This window comes from Leguminivora glycinivorella, chromosome 24 (genome assembly GCF_023078275.1).
Source record: "Leguminivora glycinivorella isolate SPB_JAAS2020 chromosome 24, LegGlyc_1.1, whole genome shotgun sequence".
NCBI classification, from domain to species: domain Eukaryota; kingdom Metazoa; phylum Arthropoda; class Insecta; order Lepidoptera; family Tortricidae; genus Leguminivora; species Leguminivora glycinivorella.
Window position 1 is genome coordinate 4,140,291 of NC_062994.1, and position 23,330 is coordinate 4,163,620.

The 23,330-nt window shown below is 36.0% G+C and overlaps 2 protein-coding genes across 2 annotated transcripts in view; one reads left to right on the forward strand and one right to left on the reverse strand.

The window, feature by feature from the left end:
* Window positions 1–418: 418 nt before the first annotated feature.
* On the reverse strand, window positions 419–7,539 carry LOC125238965 (cell division protein ZipA-like). Its single transcript, XM_048146465.1, has 2 exons — window positions 7,466–7,539; window positions 419–758 (listed from the first exon to the last, which is right to left on the reverse strand). Exons 1-2 carry the CDS (start codon window positions 7,537–7,539, stop codon window positions 419–421), a joined length of 414 nt encoding a protein of 137 aa, XP_048002422.1.
* The window catches only part of LOC125238713 (PTB domain-containing adapter protein ced-6), a 120,374-nt gene continuing 102,922 nt past the window's right edge, over window positions 5,879–23,330 (forward strand). Inside the window, exon 1 of the mRNA XM_048146123.1 lies at window positions 5,879–6,170. The gene's annotated coding sequence lies outside the window, so the exon portion shown is untranslated. The remainder of the gene's footprint in view (window positions 6,171–23,330) is intronic.

The following is a 23,330-nucleotide window of genomic DNA, read 5'->3' on the forward strand; positions in this document are numbered from 1 at the left end:
CCTATTAAGTAGCAAAACTTTTTCATAAAAGTAATCTTCTAACGAATCTCCATATTTTGCACGTTTTTCGAGCATTTCTGTCAATAATAAACCATAATTTTCTTTGCTAGGGAAAGCCGTTTTTAATTTGACTTGCCATTCCGGCCACGTGTGTTTTAAACTCGTTAAGCCTTGGTACCACTTTTGAGCAACACCGGATAATTTAGGAAGCGAGTAGTGAACAATTTGTCGTTCTGTCCAATTGTAAATACTCGCGGTCTCATTTACTTTGTTCAACCATACGTCAATAGTTTGACTACGATTAGCTGGATCAAATTCAGGCAAAACATTCATTACGGGAAATCTTTCAACGTGATCTGACCTATCTTCTGATCTAACAGCTCTAAATAAATCTTTCAACGTGCCTAATAGTTCATTGTCACAATACCTCGGCTGACTGCGACGGTGCCGGCGCGACTGCGAGCGGCTGCGGCTGCGTCGCGAGCGCGTGCGACTGCGGCGCGAGCGGCTGCGGCTGCGGCGCGGACGCGCGGGGCTCCGGTGTGCATGTGACGAACTGAGCCGCGTCTGCGACCGGCTGCGGCGCGAACGTGACCTGCTGCGGCGCCTGCTGCTTCTCGTTCCATCCGCGGTGATGCGGCTGCTCCTCCCGAGGCTGCGTCTCGAACGGCTGCGCCTGGCGCGGCTGCGCCTTTCTCGTTCTCGGTCGCGGGTCCTGCTTCGTCGGTCTTCCATTTGCGGTGGTGTCATCGCATGCCCTGTCTCAGGATCGTCACGTGGGAGCGGAGGCGTCCGTACAGCTCTCATATCATATTCGTCCATACTGAAATTAAAATGATTGGCACAAGCATAACTGTTTTACTTACTACCTTCTTTTACACGTATCTATGTAGAATATACACTAACTTTTACAATAATAATCATGAAAACTATAATGGTAAGAACTTAAGAAGGTATTTATAAAATAATTCAAAACAATAATTGAAAAGTATATCTATCAGTCATATTTGGGACAAAAAGTACCCAATTAATTGTAAATATATTTGTACGCTTCATTAAATATCATAAAACATCATTTTTAACATATTGAATGAGCATAATGTAATAAAGAAATGAAAATTCAAATGTCTGATATAACGGTCATGATTAAAATTTCAAAATTTTATTCAAATTGTTTACAAATTATAACCGTAAACGTAAAGTTTGTTCTTAATAGAAGTATTAAGCTAATTTTACCTTCACAACGAATCGAAATATCCTAAACCAGACCTATATTCTTACTAAAAGTTCAAAATAACGTCAAGAAAGCCAAATTATGTAAATTGGTTTTTCAAATTTCAATTACCTGTGGGTCTTTTGGACTCGATTCCAGCTTCTGAGATGTTAACTCGGAATTAAAACACTCGGATACAATCACGGATTTATTTCACCAACTTCACTTCACAAAATCCAACAACGTAATGCCGTCAATTCAAATGTCAAACTACCTTAAAATATATTAAAATATCAATACCGCCAAATGAATAAATCTTAATCAATTGAGCTACTGGCAAAAATTAAATATAAATGGCTAACAGTTTTTATTGACTTATGTCATCTTAAAATATACAATGTAATAAAGAATGAAGTTATGGCAAGTCTTCTTTATAGCTGCGGATTTACTGGATTTACCATAACAATAATCCGCTAAAAACAGGCTCTGGACGCTACACCAAAATTAGAATTTCGATGGAAAATTATTTTTAAATAAATATACATAACACTTGTAACAATTTGCAATGTTGCCGAAGGTAGTATTTTAGGATTGGTTTATCATAAAAAAAATAAAAACCCGGAAACAATTAGCCCACACAATGATTATCAGCTCCGCCACAAAAAAATCACGCTGAGAAATTCACCCAGTCACTGATTCTAACGATACGTGTTTATAGTGGGCTCATCCTACGGCATCACCAAAACACGAAGTTTTGGCCTGAATCTGCACTGCGCGCGGCACCAAAGAAATTATGTTACTATTACTGAAGGTAAGTTCAATACTTTTTATTCATAGTTACTTATACAGAAGTAGAGGGATTTTTCAAAATTCACGTCCTTGGGGGGAGAAATGGGGGTCCAAAGTTTGTACGGGAAAACAAGATTATAGTTTACTATTTTATTCGATACGGTATTCCTAAACATACCTATATATGACTTTAGTACGCAGGCGAAGCCGCGGGCAGAAGATAGACCTATGTATATTTTCATTCATTCAGTGTAGTCTGTACAATCCAATATGGCGTCAGTTCCGGTGTCACGAGAGATAGTATCTGCAACCTTCACGGCTCATGAGTGCATTTTAGCCGGTGCACTTGCAGTTTTATATTCAGCAGAGCCTCTAATAGACTAGTTTTAAAATAACAAATAAATTTAAAATAAAATATTTTATGCAGTGCACGAAATAAAGCACCACATAATTAGAAGAAAAATATGGACAGTAGTTATTTTTAAACATAGTCACGTATATTGCACATATACTAAGGACAATTATATAGTATTAATTTTGTGTTAAATTGCCATACAATTTTTATTTACAGGGGTTCGCAAAATTTTTACGTCAAGGCTGCCAAAAATATTTTAGTAGGTATAATATTCGAGTTCGTAAACATTTTTACAAAACAAGTGTGATAACCTTAAGAATAACATAACAGTTAGTGTCAAGTATCTGACAGCATATGTCAAAATAGATACTAGGTATTAGAAAGTAATACCTAAAGTTGTTGTAAATTTGTTAAACCATTTTTTTAATTACTCGTTAATAGTAAGAATTAAGACACTAGTTTCTTAGAGAAATTAATAGTTAAGTACCTATTGACCTAACGAACTTCCTTTACGGAAATCAATAAAAACAGGTTGTATTTAAAAATATTTTAAGCGGGTTACTCACGTATTAAGTCGATATAAATCTGTATATTTAAATATGTATGAGTCTCACGGGAGTTTTATAGTTAAAAAACAGGTTATACCTAATATGTTTTTGGCATGTTATTTTGTAAACATGTTTATGAACTCAAGTACCTAATTCGCGTTGTTTTTAGAACCAGATGGGTTCATTGACCCTCAGCCTTTTAAATTGGATCAGAACAAGTTTTCCTAAACACGTCAATGGTTCCAAAATCGCTATTACTTAGCTTCTTTATGATAGTGATAATTTTACCCAAGACTGGTCAGGGCATTTTCGCGAAAAAAGACTCAAAACCTTTTTTTTTTCCAAAATAGGTTCCTAAATTTAATGTTTTTTCTACTCAGAATTACGAGCCCTTTCGATCCTACTAGGTAAAAAAAGCGTCCCCAAATTGAATTTTTTCACTTCATTACCATTTTTCAAACATACAGCAGTTACAAAGTGGGAAATATGCAAAATAGTAGTGAATTTTGAAAAGTGAACATTAAAGATGAAAGTTTTTTGAAGTATATTGTGTTATATATCAAATGAGCTTTTTATAAGTATTTCAAAAAGATTTTTTTTTTATAATTTTTAGTCAAGTAATTTTCAAGTAAGAATGACCATTATCTCCGAAACTACTAAGCATTAAAATTTTCAAAAAAATACACGAGATAGCCTTTAATTAGATTACAGGAAAACCTATTAGAAATCTACTGTCATGCGTAAGTCGGACTTAAAAGAAAAAAACACAAATTACGAATACACTCACTGCCGCTGCAAGGAGTTACCAAATCTCTTGAAATTGTGTGAGCGCGTTTGAATATTACATATGAATTCATTTCTGTTTCGTTATTTTTAGAAATTGTTCAAATTATCGATAATTCGCAAAAATGACTTAAGTGCCTACAAAAAAGGAGGCGCTTAAGCCCTTCTTGTGGTGTACGGAACCCTTGCAACGCGAGTACAACTCACATTTGGTCGGTTTTTTTTGTCCTGGATTGAAAGGGTTCGTGATTTGAGTAGGAAAAACATAAAATATACCTTAGAAAAAATATTTATGGTGATTGTTCTCGCGAAAATGCCCGTTAAACATATACACTGTTAATCCTCCATAATTTAGCTGAGGTCAGATCTCATCAATTTTTTTTGTCATTCTGATCTTACATGAGTTTTATTTAAAATTATAAATCAACCAATATTATTATCTACGAAAATCGCGGGGAGAGGCCTTTGTCCAGCAGTGGGACACATAACCGGGCTATTAATAGTTATTTGTTATACAAGGGGGCAAAGTTGTATTTTAACGCCGAGTGTGGAATTGAAAAACGAGCAAGTGAGAGGATTCTATAGTTGAACCACGAGCGAAGCGAGTGGTTCGAGAATAGAATCCTGAACTTGCGAGTTTTTTAGTTCACGAGAAGTAAAATACATTTGCACCCGAGTGTAACACAAAACTTTTCCCCTCACTACAGCGAGGAAACTACAACGCAAAAAATGCGTTTATCACTGCTTCCAGTAGTTCCACAGCTGGTAAATCATCTTTATTACTAGATTCACCTACTTTAATCAATTTTAAAGCAGTTAATTTGACTTTATTCAAGGTCAAATTACTTTACCCACTAGTGGATAAAATGCGTTTTTACCCGCTGGTATTAAAGGACAAAACACGTGTTTCCGAGCTAGTGAGGGGAAAAAAAAATAATGCTCTTCTTTAGCGATAAGACCGTCTGTTGTCTACCATGGTTAATTAAAGTTATGTGCTTATTTTTCTAATGTCTTCTTGTTATATTGGTGAGCAATAAATAATAAATAAAATAAATAAATATTATAGGACATTCTTACACAGATTGACTGAGTCCCACGGTAAGCTCAAGAAAGCTTGTGTTATGGGTACTCAGACAACGATATATATAATATACAAATACTTAAATACATAGAAAACATCCATGACTCAGGAACAAATATCTGTGCTCAATAAATAATATTTGTATTGTATTGTATAATTTTTTTATCTTTAATTTAATGTATGTTATTTATTGTAAATACAAATTATTTTATCCTGCAAATAGCATAACCACAGTAGTACAAACGATTTCTTGCAAATGGTTTACACAGGTGGGTCCCATATTATGTTCTACTTTTTCTTGCCAGGCTGTGGAAGAGTAGATAAGTTTATACATTTGACCTACTTTAAAAATGAGTTCATCGTCAATTCTAACTGAACTAAATTATTATGCGAAGATCTAATGAATTAAGTATTGCATTTTAAACGCAAAATAAAAAAGCTGCGCATGTATTTATAAGACAAACGATTGCAACGCGGCGCGGGTTGGAAAAATGTGGAGCACTTATTCAATAAATATAGTTCTATTGTTTCTCTTTATTCAAAAGAAAAAAATAATTAGTATTGTTCACATTCTGTGTCTGCACGTCTGTTGTGTAACATTAAAAAAACTCGCAAATTTTGAAAAAAAAAAAAATATATTACGTCATCAGTCTCTCAGTTTACTTCTGTTTCCTGTAGATTTTATATTTAATAGAAAAGATTTATGCAGTAAAAACCTTAAGATACTAACAAAACTCAAGTTTTTATTAGAGGCTAGCGGCTAGCAATCGCCTTAGTTTTTAACTTATCAACACAGCGTAGACATTGAAACGTGTGAAATCTTAACTTTTTTCCATTCAAAACTCATACAATTACTTCTTTTTCTTGTACAAAGCGATAAATACTCCTTTGTAATTTTATCACGATTATTCTTATAAACAAATTTAATTTTGCCGATTATAAAGTATACTAACCTTAATATAAACCTTACGCTTTTAAAAACAAGGTTGTGGTTTAAAAATTTAAGTTACGTTAGAAAGTGAGGTTATATTTGTCGTTTGTATAGCCTTTTCTTAAGCGGCAACATGGCATACCACTCAGACAGGTAGAATAGAGGTGGCAGTACCGTGCGGGGAGCAGTGTCCGTTGCACGTCTTTACGCTCAACTAAAACAACTTTTTAAACGCAAATTTAACACTAAAATAACACTTTTACAAGAAAAATAATAATAAAAAAACATAGATAAACGAACTAAAAGTGAGTTTAACTTGAAAAATAAGTTGTAAAAGTTAGAGAAACAAGTTTTTAAAAGCAGTTACATAAAGCTAAACTTTTCTCTTGTGCTCTTTGTTTTGTGTTACCAAGTTTTAGTTTTTGAAGTGGTTTTTTGATCTTTGTGGAGTGAAATCGGATTATATTCAGGTGAGTACCTTTTTTAGCTTTCACCTAGGGTTAAGCGTTCGAGCGTTTCGACTGGTGTTATATCTATATCACGTTGTAAATGTCAAAACTGTACACGCAAGCTGTACGCTGTCTTTGCTATACCAAAGGTTTTTGATACCATAAACGACGGCTAGTGAACGAGTAATAAAAACTGTTTTTAATTTAGAAAACGAATTTCTTTATAGGTACTAAGCTAAAATAAAGAGTAAAAAAAACGTTATGTAGTATTTTTTACTGTTTAGATATATCTACGTATGTTAGTAAATATAAAAGTTAAAACTTAAAATACAAAATTCATTATTACAGTGTTTTTGATACCATAAACGAACAAAGCAGTGAGTGAGTAATAAAATAGGTTTTAATTTAGGAAGCGAATGTTCTTTTTTTATATTTGTTTTTATGAAGGTAGTATTTTAATAGGAACTGGTACCTACTGATTAAAATAATAAAAACAAGAAGCGTGTTGTTTAGTTATTCAAGTAGGTATACATAGCCATGTGGCGTAGTAGCTAAATAGGTTCAAATAAACAAGTTAAAAAAACCAGATTGATAATATTCCTTTATTTCATTACTACCGCGAATAAAAATCGACACCTTTAGATTCGAACAACCGTGAAGTTGTAGTCATGGCAAAAAAACAAACAAAGATAGATAGCAATCAACACAAAAACTATACTTGCCTAAGGGCCGGTTTTTCAGTCGCCAGATAAATATATCTACCAGATAAAGTTATCACTATCCTTTTCATCACACGTATAAATGACAATGACAGCTAACATTTATCTGACAGATATTATTTATCTGGCGATTGAAAAACCAGCCCTTAGACAGATGTTCTTGTTTTTATCGAAGTAACTACATATATGAATTTATTATCGCAGAATGATTTAAAAAACCGGTACAGTATTTTGTTTTTAGATTTATTCGTTTTTTACTGAGTGGGGGTGACGCGAAAAAGGTTGACTACCCCTGAATGTTGTTGATAATTTACAATATTGTTGATAATTTTAACATAATTACCTACTTTTATATTTATTTATACGAAAGGAATTGGAGTAGCTTAATTTTGAGAATAATAAATAGGTACGTATGTCAATTTTCGTTATAATTTTTTCATTAGAAACAAAATAAACACAATATTAACATGTAAATATATTCAAAGATACGCACCATGTTTAACCGTGTTGAATAAAACATAGTTGTACAGTATAGAACGGGTTAGTGTTTTGTATGTCAACCTGTGAACGGGTTTAAGCGAGCTTTAAACCACGGACGAAGTGGGGGTTATGTTATGTGTCATTAGGGAAGACGCGTGCTTTGGTTTAGATTTGACGGGTTTGAGCGCCATCGTGAATGGCACGATTTATGGTGTGTTTGTTGACTGACAGATATGTACAGTATTTAAAGAATCCTACTGATATGTAAGATGACACCTCGGTTTGATGATCTGTCAGTGTTAAAGTAACGTTTCTATATTTGACTGACTATTTTGCCACGAATATTATCCAATCTATATCGTATTGAGATCTTATGTTTGACAAATTAGAATTCGAATCAGGTCGAAACATTGACGAAAGAGAATTTGTATGTAACTGGGCCTTTTTTTTGGATTTTGGCACTTTTATGTGTTTTATCCACTCGGAATCACGAGCTCTTTTAATCCTAATAGGATAAAAAAAGTGTCCCTAGGTTTTGTCCCATTCCGTTACCATTTTTTTATATATTTTGTATGGTGGTAACGGAATGGAAGGTCTGAAAAATAGATGGAAGTCTTGGGTAATTTTTTTCTCCTATCAGGATCGAAAGACCTCGCGATTCTGAGTATAAATCGCGTAAATATGCCCGTGTTACAAAAAAGAGGGGTGGACAAGTTTAAAAAAAATACCACGTCGTGAAATAAATTGAATTCCCGGTGCAAATTTATAGTGTAATTTTTATCATGAAATAAAGAAATCTAAATCTAAATCAAAAGTGCTCATGACGCGCGCAGCATTTCCGCGTTGAATTAGGTACCTACTATGGACATTGGACAGCTTTTGCACCAGGAAGGACTCTGAGCGGGGCCTTTCTCCTTTTTACCTGATATGAGTTGACGGCCCAATTCGCGTACAATCCAAATTGCTAATGGAATTTGGTATAAGTCTACAGCAGTTTGTAGATTTATAAAAAAATTAATCGTTAAACACATTTAAGTAATTGGTTGTTTCTTTTTCTGTGGTAAGTGTCCGGGTTTTACCCGCTTTCGAAACTTCCCGTCCGGTTTTTTGGTAGTCCGGGAAAATCCGGACAATTGGCAGCCCTTATTACTTTATTAGTAATAGGCTACTAGACTCATATCGAATTTGGCACAGTAAATGATTATATTTTGTAGTATTTCACATAAAAAAACAATATTATAGATTTTGGGTAAAGAAAGTGTACTTTGACTACGTATTTTCGATTGAAAATGTGTGTAATTTTTTATTTATTTTGGCCACCGAAAACGCTGTCAGCGATGAAGTGACGTCATCGAATTCGAACCTTACTGCATGTCAAAACAATCACTGACATATTGAAATTCCTTCTACTCAAAAAGTTAGAAAATGTTTTTTTTGAATAGAAAATGACCTGATGACAGATAATCTATAGATTAACATGACTGTGTTGTTTTCGCTTGAAAAGTATACTTTAATAGTACATTACGATACAAGTGCGTAAACAAGGAAGTTCGAAACGAGTGGAGATAAATTAAAACACGACCGAAGGGTGTGTTTTAAATCGACACGAGTTACGAATTTCCTTTTCGCACGTGTATCGAACGACGTTTTTCAGTACAGATGGACCTCCGAAGTTTCGACCTGGCATATAATGAACCACTTCTCACACTAGTGCGTAAAAAAACACCATATGTACTGAAAAAATATTTTTTGCTGTTTTTAAGTCATAATAAAATATATAATAGGTAAACTTTATGAAGATACAAAACAGGAGCCCCTTATCTTAATGATGTGTGGTTGCTATGACAGCAGGTGTGAGCTATTTGGTTCACTTGTAAGTTACTTAGGACTAGAGATGCAACGGATAGTTGTTTGGCCGGATACCGAATACCGAATATTCGGCCGTTTTATAAATACATAATAATAAATAAATATTGGGGACACCTTACACAGACCAACTTAGCCCCACACTAAGCAAAGCTTGTACTATGAGTGCTAAGCGACGATATACATACTTAAATAGATAAATACATACTTATATACATAGAAAACATCCATGACTCAGGAACAAATATCTGTGCTCATCACACAAATAAATGCCCTTACTGGGATTCGAACCCAGGACCGCGGCTCAGCAGGCAGGGTCACTACCGACTGAGCCAGACCGGTCGTCGTTTTATTGGTATACTTCCGGCCCCGTAGCCGAATGGTATTTCTGCGACGGGAAACGCCACCGAAACGCCGCAGAAATGTAGTCTGGCTCTGTCGCGCCAATACGCAAGAGCGATAGAGATAGATAGCTACGAGAGAGATATTATCGTGAGCGTTTGTGTATTCGGCTACGCACACAGGTTAAACAAATTTGACTGCTTTTGTTTTGTCCTGTACTTGTAGGTAGGTAAACAAATGATTTGTTCGGATCTATGGGCCATTTTTTTTTTCAAAGTTGTCCACCCCACTTTTTTGTAACATGGGTATTTTTTACGCGATTAATACTCAGATTACGACGCGATTAACACTCTTTCGATCCTGATAGGAGATAAAAAATGTCCCAAGATTTCCATACATTTTTTCCAACCTTCCATTCCGTTACCGCCATATAAAATGTATGAAAAAATGGTAACAAAATCGGAAAAAAACTTGGGACACTGTTTTTCTCCTATTAGATTTGATAGAGCTCGCGATTCTGAGTGGAAACCACAAGAAAAATTCAAAATGCAAAAAAAAGTGGGGTGGACAACTTTGAAAAAGATGGCCCATAATAACATATTATGTCGTATGTACCAACCAAATACGGTACCAAGTGGATCTGTCACTCGCAAACTGTCTTTAACCTTCCTATTTGGTAATTTGATAGATTTTGTTTACATTTATTGAAATACCTAAAGATACAGACTATAGACAGTACTCTTAATATACTGTGCTATAGACGACTGCTCGTTTTTTCTTAGACTTTATCTGTCTATACGGAGTTATATCTTTGATTCTAAGAAACGAACAGACTTTTTATCGAGATCAAAATGATGCAAAAGCCAGTTTGGTGGGATGCGAAGCGACTCGCAAAAACTCTGAACAAAAACACCCGTTTTACCTACTTTATCCAGTTGCTTAAATAGTGCCTAGGTTTTGTATTTGTAATACCATTTTACACGTAAAGTTATTAATTTTTTTAGTATGAATAGGTAGACGTTTGACCACGATCACACCTGATGGTAAGTGATGATGCGGTCTACGGTGGAGCACGCTTACCTATGAGATACCTATTTACTCTTGCTTTAAAGAGACCTGGATGGTACTCATGTGGAAACACAAACTCGGGCAGGGCATTCCACTCCTTGGCTTGGTTTGAAAACCGCAAAAATATGTGACACGATTGTAATTTGTAACACACATATTTTACAAGTAACACATTATTCCCGGTGACTATACTAGGGTTGCACATAGAAAAAAAACAATGTTTTTTAGGGTTTCGTAGTCAACTAGGAATCGGCCCTATAGTTTCGCCTGTCTGTCTGTCCGTCCGTCCGTCCGCGGATAATCTCAGTAACCGTTAGCACTAGAAAGCTGAAATTTGGTACCAATATGTATATCAATCACGCCGACAAAGTGCAAAAATAAAAAATGGAAAAAAATGTTTTATTAGGGTACCCCCCCTACATGTAAAGTGGGGGCTGATATTTTTTTTCATTTCCACCCCAATGTGTGATATATTGTTGGATAGGTATTTAAAAATGAATAAGGGTTTACTAAGATCGTTTTTTGATAATATTAATATTTTCGGAAATAATCGCTCCTAAAGGAAAAAAAAGTGCGTCCCCCCCTCTAACTTTTGAACCATATGTTTAAAAAATATGAAAAAATCACAAAAGGAGAATTTTATAAAGTCTTTCTAGGAAAATTGTTTTGAACTTGATAGCTTCAGTAGTTTTTGAGAAAAATACGGAAAACTAACGGAACCCTACACTGAAAGTGGCCCGACGCGCTCTTGGCCGGTTTTTTTTTTTCAGAATTATAAAAAAAACCGAGCATAATTTCTAAATATATGGATTAATCCTTTGCTTCCTTTGCTTTAGTTATATTCTTACCAGTAAAAGTCACTCATAATTATCACGTACTAAAATTATCAAGATAATTTCAAAGTACAAATAAACACCCTTATTACAACAACATAGGGTTCACCCACAAATTAATAGCTGTGTAACTACACAGGCAATCGTCTTCCGCCTCGACGTTTCGTAACCGGCTTACGTCGCGCCGGAAGAGTTGGGTAATGTAAACAAACGCATTTTTGGTACGCACGAGTATTCGATCGAGTTATTTGATGATTAGTAGTTTTCTAGTTACCATGGTTACGTATATCCTGAAGTCTTTAATGTTAGATTTGACAGGACAGTCCAAATACTGTGTGGAACAGCCTCGGAACAGCCAACAAAACCATCAATTTATTCAATATTTATGATTCAAAATCATCATTTATAGGATAGGTAAAATCTAGCAGCCAGATTAAGACATCGAGTTAAAATTTGTATGAAATTACTTTGCCCCCTTGTGTATAAAATGCAATTTTACTATCTGTTTTCGAATAGCAAAGAAAGCCTTTACCAGTTGGTGTGGTGAAAATTATTTTTCACCAGTAATTTCATGCTAATTTTAACTCGATGTCTTAATCTGGTTTCTAGATTTTACCTATAAAATGATGATTTTGAATTATAAATGTTGAATAAATTGATGGATTTGATTTAGTTTCATGTTTCATAGTCAGTATTTTGTTCGTGTTGGTGTGGTGAAAAATGTTGTGTTAGACTCGGTGGCAAAGTTTGTTTAACCACTCGTTACGCTCGCGGTTCAGTATTGGAATCTTTCGCTTGCTCAGGTATCAATATTGGCACGTGCCACAGAGAACCTCCTATAGAGTGGCAGTCTTGTATATTTGGTTCGCGATACGAGTCACCAGTGTTTGGGGTGCGAGGAGCGGGCGGGGAATGTGTTAAGCGCGCTGTGATTGGCCGTTTCAAGGACGGCGGGCAGTCGCGCCAGATGAAAAGGGACAGAAGTATGACTGTCCCTCTACTGACGCGTAAGTGGCCAATGTAAGTTGACCTATGCCGGCTCTGAATAAATTATAAATATGACTTATTTATGGAATGTAATGCCGTCTGTTTTTAAATTTGAGCTTCTTGTTACCTTTCCACACCATTTCACACTACAGGTGGACATCTTTAAGGCATCAAAATACCCTTTTCCAATTTTTTTGTGCGAAAAACACGCGCTGCTTTCGGGTCTGTTACTTGGTCGATACTGATCGGGCACGGCGAGCGCCCGCGCTTATATCAGTGCAAATACTAGGAAGGCTGGCGACCGCGAGTCGTCTTGTAATAGATGTCTATAGGGGTTGGTCTGTGGCACGTGCGGTTAAACAACTACTTTGCCCCCTTGTAAAACAAATAACTATTATTGAATAGTTTTTTGATTTGTTATATTTCAAGTAGTCACAGTACTAATTAGAGGTATATATCCATACTAATACTAATCCATACTAATATTATAAATGGGAAAGTGTGTGTGTCTGTTTGTTTGTCCGTCTTTCACGGCAAAACGGAGCGACGTATTGACGTGATTTTTTAAGTGGAGATAGTTGAAGGGATGGAGAGTGTCATAGGCTACTTTTTGTCTCTTTCTAAGCGAGGCCGCGGGTAAAAGCTAGTTAATTATAAATTGGAATGAATATCGCACACGAAAAGCCGCGTAAGCTGAAGACCCGGGTTCGATTCCCGGCTCGGCCGCCAGTGGGCCTTGTTGTTTTTTCTTTCTTGTATGATATCTATTTCAATGTATAATTTTCCATATTCTTGCAAAAGTAGCTAATCTACTTCACATTAAAACACCACATCGCTGTGTTATTACAAGACATTAAGATGTGAACTAGTTATGAAAGCGGCGAGAGAAGACTGAGCGCGGCGAGGGTTTCTAGCGTGAGCTGGTTTAGAGATAATCAGGGTTATTATTAGAACTGTACAGTCCGAATCGAAATAGTGTGACTTTTAAACTTTTTTCTACTCCCGAACTGTTATTCGTCATTTACAGGGTCGCGCATAGAATAGAATAGAATAGAAATAAACGTTTATTCGTGAACACAGGTAAGACAAAATACACATAATAACAACAAGACAGAAAGGAATGAAGCGCCACGAAATGGCCTCAATTCAGCGTGTTGCTGGTGACTTGAGAAGGTGAAGTGAGAAAGACATAGCATCTTTAAAACCCTACATAAATGTCTATTCCCCAAAGCCAGCGTCCATCCGTCGGCTTTCCGCGCATGCGCGCAGTAACGAAAAAATTGAAAAGGCATTGTTTGGCTCTGTAACCATGGCAACGCAATGTTATAACGATACTGCCTTTGTGTCAAAATACAGGAAACAATGTGAATTTCAAAAAAAGTTATTTTAGAAAACTATGAACAACTAAGTGCATGGTCGTAGAAAAAGTATTGTATGATTGAAAATTGTTTGCAAATATATTTGTGAATTTTCGGGAAATAAAGATTCAAAAAAATTTTTTTTACGAAATAGGTAAATTTAATGTTTTTCGCCACTTATTTCGAAATTCCTTTTTCCGCACTTATTTCAGTACATCTAAATTATAGTGCTTTTTGCCCACAGTACTGGTACGCAGTGGTTCCTCTTTTCCGCACTTGTTCCGCACTTGTTTCGCCACTTATTTCGAAATTCCTTTTTCCGCACTTATTTCAGTACATCTAAATTATAGTGCTTTTTGCCCACAGTACTGGTACGCAGTGGTTCCTCTTTTCCGCACTTGTATCGTAATATACTATTTAATAAGGTATTTGCTCGTGGTACAGGAAACATCCGTTTTATCATAATCTAGAGTCTACTGTATGTAATTAATTGTAATAATTGTTTACATCACGATTATTCAAGATTATGACCTTCCGAGCTCATCCGTGTAATCGATAGGTATTAATTTATTGCTAACTAGCTTTTGCCCGCGGCTTCGCTCGCGTTAGAAAGAGACAAAAAGTAGCCTATGTCACTCTCCATCCCTTCAAATATCTCCACTTAAAAAATCACGTCAGTTCTTCGCTCCGGTTTGCCGTGAAAGACGGACAAACAAACAGACATACACTTTCCCATTTCTAATATTAGTATGGATAAATAAGGAAAGAATTAAATGAATGAGATAAGGAATTAATGAAAGAAAATAATGAAAAGTGCAATCTATCTCTATAGCTCTTGCGTATTGGGGCCATTTTTTTCAAAGTTATCCATCCCACTTTTTTTTTTAACTTGGATTTTTTTTTGTGTTTTCCACTCACAATAGCGAGCTCTTTCAACCCTAATAGGAGAAAAAAAGTGTCCCAAGGTTTTTTTCCCATTCTGTTACCATTTTTTCACACATTTTGTATGGCGGTAACGGAACGGAAGGTTCAAAGTCGCGCATAGAATAGAATAGAATAGAAATAAACGTTTATTCGTGAACACAGGTAAGACAAAATACACATAATAACAACAAGACAGAAAGGAATGAAGCGCCACGAAATGGCCTCAATTCAGCGTGTTGCTGGTGACTTGAGAAGGTGAAGTGAGAAAGACATAGCATCTTTAAAACCCTACATAAATGTCTATTCCCCAAAGCCAGCGTCCATCCGTCGGCTTTCCGCGCATGCGCGCAGTAACGAAAAAATTGAAAAGGCATTGTTTGGCTCTGTAACCATGGCAACGCAATGTTATAACGATACTGCCTTTGTGTCAAAATACAGGAAACAATGTGAATTTCAAAAAAAGTTATTTTAGAAAACTATGAACAACTAAGTGCATGGTCGTAGAAAAAGTATTGTATGATTGAAAATTGTTTGCAAATATATTTGTGAATTTTCGGGAAATAAAGATTCAAAAAAATTTTTTTACGAAATAGGTAAATTTAATGTTTTTCGCCACTTATTTCGAAATTCCTTTTTCCGCACTTATTTCAGTACATCTAAATTATAGTGCTTTTTGCCCACAGTACTGGTACGCAGTGGTTCCTCTTTTCCGCACTTGTTCCGCACTTGTTTCGCCACTTATTTCGAAATTCCTTTTTCCGCACTTATTTCAGTACATCTAAATTATAGTGCTTTTTGCCCACAGTACTGGTACGCAGTGGTTCCTCTTTTCCGCACTTGTATCGTAATATACTATTTAATAAGGTATTTGCTCGTGGTACAGGAAACATCCGTTTTATCATAATCTAGAGTCTACTGTATGTAATTAATTGTAATAATTGTTTACATCACGATTATTCAAGATTATGACCTTCCGAGCTCATCCGTGTAATCGATAGGTATTAATTTATTGCTAACTAGCTTTTTTGCCCGCGGCTTCGCTCGCGTTAGAAAGAGACAAAAAGTAGCCTATGTCACTCTCCATCCCTTCAAATATCTCCACTTAAAAAATCACGTCAGTTCTTCGCTCCGGTTTGCCGTGAAAGACGGACAAACAAACAGACATACACTTTCCCATTTCTAATATTAGTATGGATAAATAAGGAAAGAATTAAATGAATGAGATAAGGAATTAATGAAAGAAAATAATGAAAAGTGCAATCTATCTCTATAGCTCTTGCGTATTGGGGCCATTTTTTTCAAAGTTATCCATCCCACTTTTTTTTTTAACTTGGATTTTTTTTTGTGTTTTCCACTCACAATAGCGAGCTCTTTCAACCCTAATAGGAGAAAAAAAGTGTCCCAAGGTTTTTTTCCCATTCTGTTACCATTTTTTCACACATTTTGTATGGCGGTAACGGAACGGAAGGTTCAAAAAAATGTATGGAAATCTTGGGAAATTTTTTTCCCCTAAAAACCTCGCGAATCTGAGTATTAATCGCGTGAAAAATACCCATGTTACAAAAAAAGTGGGGTGGACAACTTTGAAAAATTTGGCTATTGGCGCGACAGAGCCAGACCATTCGGCTACGCCGTAGCCGAATGGTCTCTACGGGGCCGAGCCACATCTTTGTGAACGCGAGAACCTTTGTCTATACTCGCAATCGGTTTAAATATTTTTTTTTTTTTTTTTTTATACTACGTCGGGGGCAAACAAGTGTACGGTCCGCCTGATGTAAAGCGGTCACCGTAACCTATGGACTCCTGCAACTCAAACAGTGTCACATGCGCGTTGCCACCCCATTAGAAACTTGTACACTCCCTTTTGCTGTGTTAAGTACACATATAAGGAAGATGCAGTCATTAGTTAGGTATAAATACCTTCCGTGTATGTAGGTACAATGTTACAATGTATGATCCTAGCTGTCTGATAAATAAAGGTACATTTCTACATTTACAACCTGTTTTTATTGAATTCCGTTACGTCATAGGTTACCGTGACCGCTTTACATCAGGCGGGCCGTATGCTTGTTTGCCACCGACGTAGTATAAAGAAAACTTTAAGGGAAGATTCTTTAGATCAAATACAATTAATTTCTCTAAGAAACTAGCGTCTTAACTCTTACGGTTATTGAGTTATTAAAAAAATAAAGATAATTACTGAACATGTGTGTGACAGCCTTTACCAATTCCTAATGTTATTTGTTTTGACATGTGACGTCAATCACTTGACACTAACTTAAATGTTATTCTTAAGGGTCTCTCACACTAATATAGTATATTATATAACGGTAACGTTATGAAGGCTATAAAAGTTGAGTACCGCGGTTAGGCCACGAAGGCTTGCCGAGTGGCCTAAGGTACGAGACTTTTATAGCCTTCATAATGTTACGATTGTATACTATACTTTTTCTACGACAGCCACATACATACCTATTCGAGAATAATAAAATGGGTTAGTTACTTACTTCATATAATGAATGGGAATATTTGTGTGGATCGTCGTAGCATTGAGTATTCTGTCCACAAAATGTTGATGGCGAGATATTGTTGCACAATTCTTCAAAATATGCCAACAATGCGGTTTCAGAGAAAGTTGAAACATTTTTTTGCAATTTCCATGTCATAAAACAATCATAACATTTTTGCTACGCTGTATTAGGGTTGTAAATAGAAAAAAAACCAAATGTTTTTTTTCAGAATTGTGAAAAAAAACATGAAAAAAAACCGAGCACCTTGGTTTTTTTTCTAAAAATGGTTTTTTTTCAGATGAACAAATAATACGACAATAACGGTTTTTCGTGAGTTGTAACGTGTTTCAATAACAATAACGTAAATTTTAATTCAATTAACATTCAGTATACAAACGTTTGTTGGGGAATCCCCGATGCTGCGTGTAGCGTGGGGAGGCGGTGGTGTTGCCAACAGTAAAAAGTGATAGCTACCAACTACAGATTTCGTAAATGTTACTTTTATAAGACCAGAAATTAAAGTTATTCGATTAAATTCGTTTAATAGTTAACATTAAGTCTAAAAAACCGTATAAAAGTATTAACTACTTTCAAATTTTGAGATTTCGTACTTTAGAAAAAAAACATACTCCAGAAAAAAAACTGTTTTTTTTCACGGTTTTTTTTCATGTTTTTTTTTTCAAGCCAGAAAAAAAACCGTTTTTTTGCAACCCTACGCTGTATCCGACTTTTCAGGTAACAAATTGTCAGTCACTTTGAGCGCCATAGCCTTGATTTCTTGGGGAGTATATTGTTCACCAGAATCACTCATAATTACTTAAGTTTTTGCACAACGTCGACTTAAAATAAAGTATAAAACACTAAAATAGTTCAAATCATTTTTTTAAAAGTTTACAAATGTGGAAACCACTAATGCACAGCCAGAGAATGCTCAACCCAAGAATTTACGACCCAGGAATTGGCGTCCATGATGTACGAGAGTTCTTGGGCCGTGAATTGATGGGTTGGGCATTCTCGGGCTGTACACGTTTGGTACGGGCGATAATTCGATGCCACTTTTTTTACAGGGCGGCAGTATTGTACGACCCCGTAATTCGCGTCCAAAAAAGTGGACGCCGATTTTGGGCTGTACATTTCTGGGTCGTACATTAACCGAACTCTTTATGCCATAGACAAGAGAAATAGGAAATAAGCCGGTTTTCAATTACGAAAAATGTGGTTGCGTTCAAGAATATTTAAATGTCGAATGTAAAATTATTTGATAAACTTATGATTTTTACCTTTGTTTTGCAAATATCTAATATGTAAAACGCATTTCAGTTTATTTTTTCATCTTGATTTAAATTATGAACCTAAATATTATATTATTTATTAAGAGTTATTTATTACTGCAAATGAAAACATACCTGATAAATGGAAGTTGTACTTTTAAAAATAAACTTACAGAACTCCTATATTCATATGAATACTGCTCAGCAGTTATCATATGAACCTATAGACAAATAGACTTTTCTATCGTTACTCAAATGAACTTAATTTGGATACCGCTGACAATAATCTAATTGACAGATTGAAGTGCTGGAGTAGAAAAAATTCATTTATTATGTATGAAAATGATGAAAATTTTTTTTTGTGAATTTAACTAAAAGTGATTTACAGGGTGGTTCCTGATACGTGTCGAATTTAACGGAAAACAAAATAAACACGGTGTGTAGAAATAGTAACGATCTTATTGCCCATATGTGCGTGACACATACGGGATGAAATAAAACGGATCGTTCAAACTTTGCATAGTGACTTTTGAGGCAATAATGAACAACTTATTATGGGACCAATGCTGAAATCGCGAAAAAAAAATTGGCTGTTCTATAGAAATAAGCGGCATCATGACAGTCTATCTATCTATCTATCTATCTATCATGACAGTCGAAATATATGAAACAGCCATTCTTTTGCTATTTCAGCATTGGTACCATAATAAAAGTTGTTCATTATGATCTCAAAACTGACTATGCAAAGTTTGAATGTTTTTTTTTATATCACAGTGTACTTTTTGTGGCCTTCGAAGAGTATCATAGTATTGCAGGTGGCTGTTATTTGTTTTATTGGTTGGTCTTGGAATTTATAGGTGATATGTGTGGCTTACCAACCAATTTTGTAAAATCCTTGTGAAAGGGTTCTACAGTGGCCTAGGATTCAGATTGGTTGACTGTACATGCCTACATAGAAAGAGTAACTTGACCTTATTGGCCATATGAGCATTGAGCGTGTTACATATTTTTTGCGGCCTTCGAAGATATAACATATACAACAAACAGCGAAACGAATGCACATCGGTCTTTGGAAAGAGACAATTAACGTCACCGTCACATAAGCAAGAAAGAGACAACGCAACGAGAAGCTGATGTGCAATCATTATCGCCGGGTACTGTACAGTTTATTCATCATCCTGAATATTTACATGTAGCAAAGCTTGCTCACGCTACACTGTGCTGCAATACTAATGTTTTAAAGGCACTTCAAAGTATAAAATCATTTTTATCAACATTTTTACAATTACCCGTGACGTTAATTCGTTTGGACATTATCCGGTCCGATATCGAATGTAGGACCGATATCCCATATATTTATGCCGCCATCTTTGATTTTAGTCTTTGAAATCCTTCCTACACTCCCTTTCTTCCCGTGGGTGAGTCAGAAAGTGGATATATGGGGGGTAAGGCCGCAGGTCTGGATCTGGGGGCGAGTGAGACGGGGCCTATGCAAGACCCCCCTCCCCCCGAAAAATGTCTAGATCCCGTACAGAGTATGGGTGATGAGCTGAAAAGCAAAGCTAGCAACTTGTCACAATTTCATTTTCTTTCAACCCCTTACATGGCGTAAGCAGTTTCACGTGCTTCTCTTACCCCTTTGGGGAATTGTATAGGCTCAATTATTATTATTATATTATTATGCGACTGTTGCATGAAATATTGTCAACTCTCCCATAAACAAGTCACGTAAACAATCGTTTTAATCGACGCCCAAAATTGGCGGGAAATCGTGCACGTGATTCAGCGAGTACCTTTAATACACCACCATTAGACTTTATAGTCTTACAATAAGGTTCAAATGGACACAATGATATGGTCGTCACTTATAGATCAGTGATAGACCTTATATTCTTACAATAAGGTTTAACTTGAGGTAACAATGGATGGACCTTTAATAGACAACCACTTTCATTTCTTTGTTGACTTTCGCTGGTCTGATCCGGGTTGATGTCTTTAATGGTCGGTGTGCCGGAAAAAATGTTATTATGGTCTGACAAACCCATTTTCTCAGTAGAAAAAAAAATGATAGGTATTTTCTATCTTCTATCGTTCTAACATCAAAATAATTTGTCGTCTCATTCGTTCACGGCAGAACAGAGCGACGAATTGACGTGCTTTTTTAAGTGGAGATAGTTGAAGGGATGGACAATGACATAGGCTATATTTTGTCTCTTTCTAATGCGAGCGAAGCCGCGGGCAAAAACTTGTAATAAATGAGCATTATTTTTTAGGGAATTTTAGGTCAATTGTACTTAGAATCACGAGTACTTTCAATCTCACTGGGAGACAAAAAGTGTCCCAGAATTTCCATACATTTTTTTTTACTTTCCTCTTTTGTTACCCCATACAACATGTACGGAGAATGGTAACAAAATAAGAAAAAATCGTATGCGACAATTTTTTTAACTACTAGGTTTGAAAAGGCTAGTAATTCTGAGTAGAAATAGCATTTTTTTTTCAAAAATATCACACTTCATAAAAGTGGTAAAAAAAAAGAAATGCTCAAATAAGGGCAATTCTTACAAAAAGCTACAAAAAGTTGATTCACCCAAATACATGTTTTGTTATTAAATTAGTTGATATCATACGGTTTTTAGTGTGATACTCCCCCTTACCAGATCACATTACCAATAATATTTACCAGGAAACAAAAAATGACGCAAACTTCCAAAAGTCCAAACCACACTATCAATACAAAAGTCCACTACGTCAAAATATTCAATATTTGACAATTCTAAGCCTTATTCTAAAGAGTTCAAGGTCAATTTTCGATGATACGAGTCTTACCCACACTGTGTACTGTTTATCAATTCTAAACTCTATATTTAAGACTATAAAATCGACTGTCCAGGGTATTAAATATTGATACGGACAAAATGCTAAAAACATGTATCCACAACCGTGCGTTTTCACACTATCCGATCCGATACCGGATGTAGGACCGATATCACATACATTACAGGCGCCATCTTGGATTTTTTCCATTGAAATCCTTCCGACATCCGATATTGAGCTGCCGAGGTATTCCCGATGAACTACAGTATGGGGTTCTTCAAAAAAGGAGTGTACAACTTGTACAAGTTTCTAATGGGTCGGCAACGCGCATGTGACACCCCTTGAGTTGCAGGCGTCCATAGGTTACGGTGACCGCTTCCCACCAGGCGGATCGTATACCTGTTTGCCACCGACGTGGTATTAAAAAAAACCGGCCAAGAGCGTGTCGGGCCACGCTCAGTGTAGGGTTCCGTAGTTTTCCGTATTTTTCTCAAAAACTACTGAACCTATCAAGTTCAAAACAATTTTCCTAGAAAGCTTTTATAAAGTTCTACTTTTGTGATTTTTTTCATATTTTTTAAACTTATGGTTCAAAAGTTAGAGGGGGGGGGACGCACTTTTTTTTTCCTTTAGGAGCGATTATTTCCGAAAATATTAATATTATCAAAAAACGATCTTAGTAAACCCTTATTTATTTTTAAATACCTATCCAACAATATATCACACGTTGGGGTTGGAATGAAAAAAAAAATCAGCCCCCACTTTACAAGGGGGGGGGCTACCCTAATAAAACATTTTTTTTTATTTTTTATTTTTGCACTTTGTTGGCGTGATTGATATACATATTTGTACCAAATTTCAGCTTTCTAGTGCTAACGGTTACTGAGATTATCCGCGGACGGACGGACGGACGGACGGACGGACGGACGGACGGACGGACGGACGGACGGACGGACGGACGGACGGACAGACAGACATGGCGAAACTATAAGGGTTCCTAGTTGACTACGGAACCCTAAAAAAAACATCGGATCGGATAGTGCGTAATCGGACTAAGAAATACACCGTGTATACATATTTCTGCAACTCTGCCCGCATCTATATTTAATACACTGTGCATCATGTTGTACCGTTAAAGGATTATAGCCTTTATTGTGAAGAGTGTAAGGTTGATTGTTGATGATGTAAGATGGTGTTTATAGTACTGAGGATGACACTGCGTGGTACACGCTTGCACACTCTGACCTGTTGGATGGTGTTATGCAAGATGAACATATTTTAACTATGAGTGACAAGTTTTGGTGTTAGTTAGTTCCATGGTTCGCACAAAAAAAAACGTTTATGAATTTAAATAATACTAGCGTTTGCCCGCGGCTACAGACAAAAGTAGCTTATGTCACTCTCCATCCCTTGAACTATCTCTACTTAAAATTGCAGGTCAATTCGTCGCTCCGTTTTCCCGTGAAAGACGGACAAACAAACAGACACACACACTGTCCCATTTATAATATTAGTATGGATGATGATACATTCTAATACAATGTTCTTTACCTACATATTAGGCTAGTTTCCTACTAGTCAAATCAGCTTCTTTTTAGGGTTCCGTAGTCAACTAGGAACCCTTATAGTTTCGCCATGTCTGTCTGTCCGTCCGTCCGTCCGTCCGTCCGTCCGTCCGTCCGTCCGTCCGTCCGCGGATAATCTGAGTAACCGTAAGCACTAGAAAGCTGAAATTTGGTACCAATATGTATATCAATCACGCCAACAAAGTGCAAAAATAAAAAATGGAAAAAAATGTTTTATTAGGGTACCCCCCCTACATGTAAAGTGGGGGCTGATATTTTTTTTCATTCCAACCCCAACGTGTGATATATTGTTGGATAGGTATTTAAAAATGAATAAGGGTTTACTAATATTGTTTTTTGATAATATTAATATTTTCGGAAATAATCGCTCCTAAAGGAAAAAAAAGTGCGTCCCCCCCCTCTAACTTTTGAACCATATGT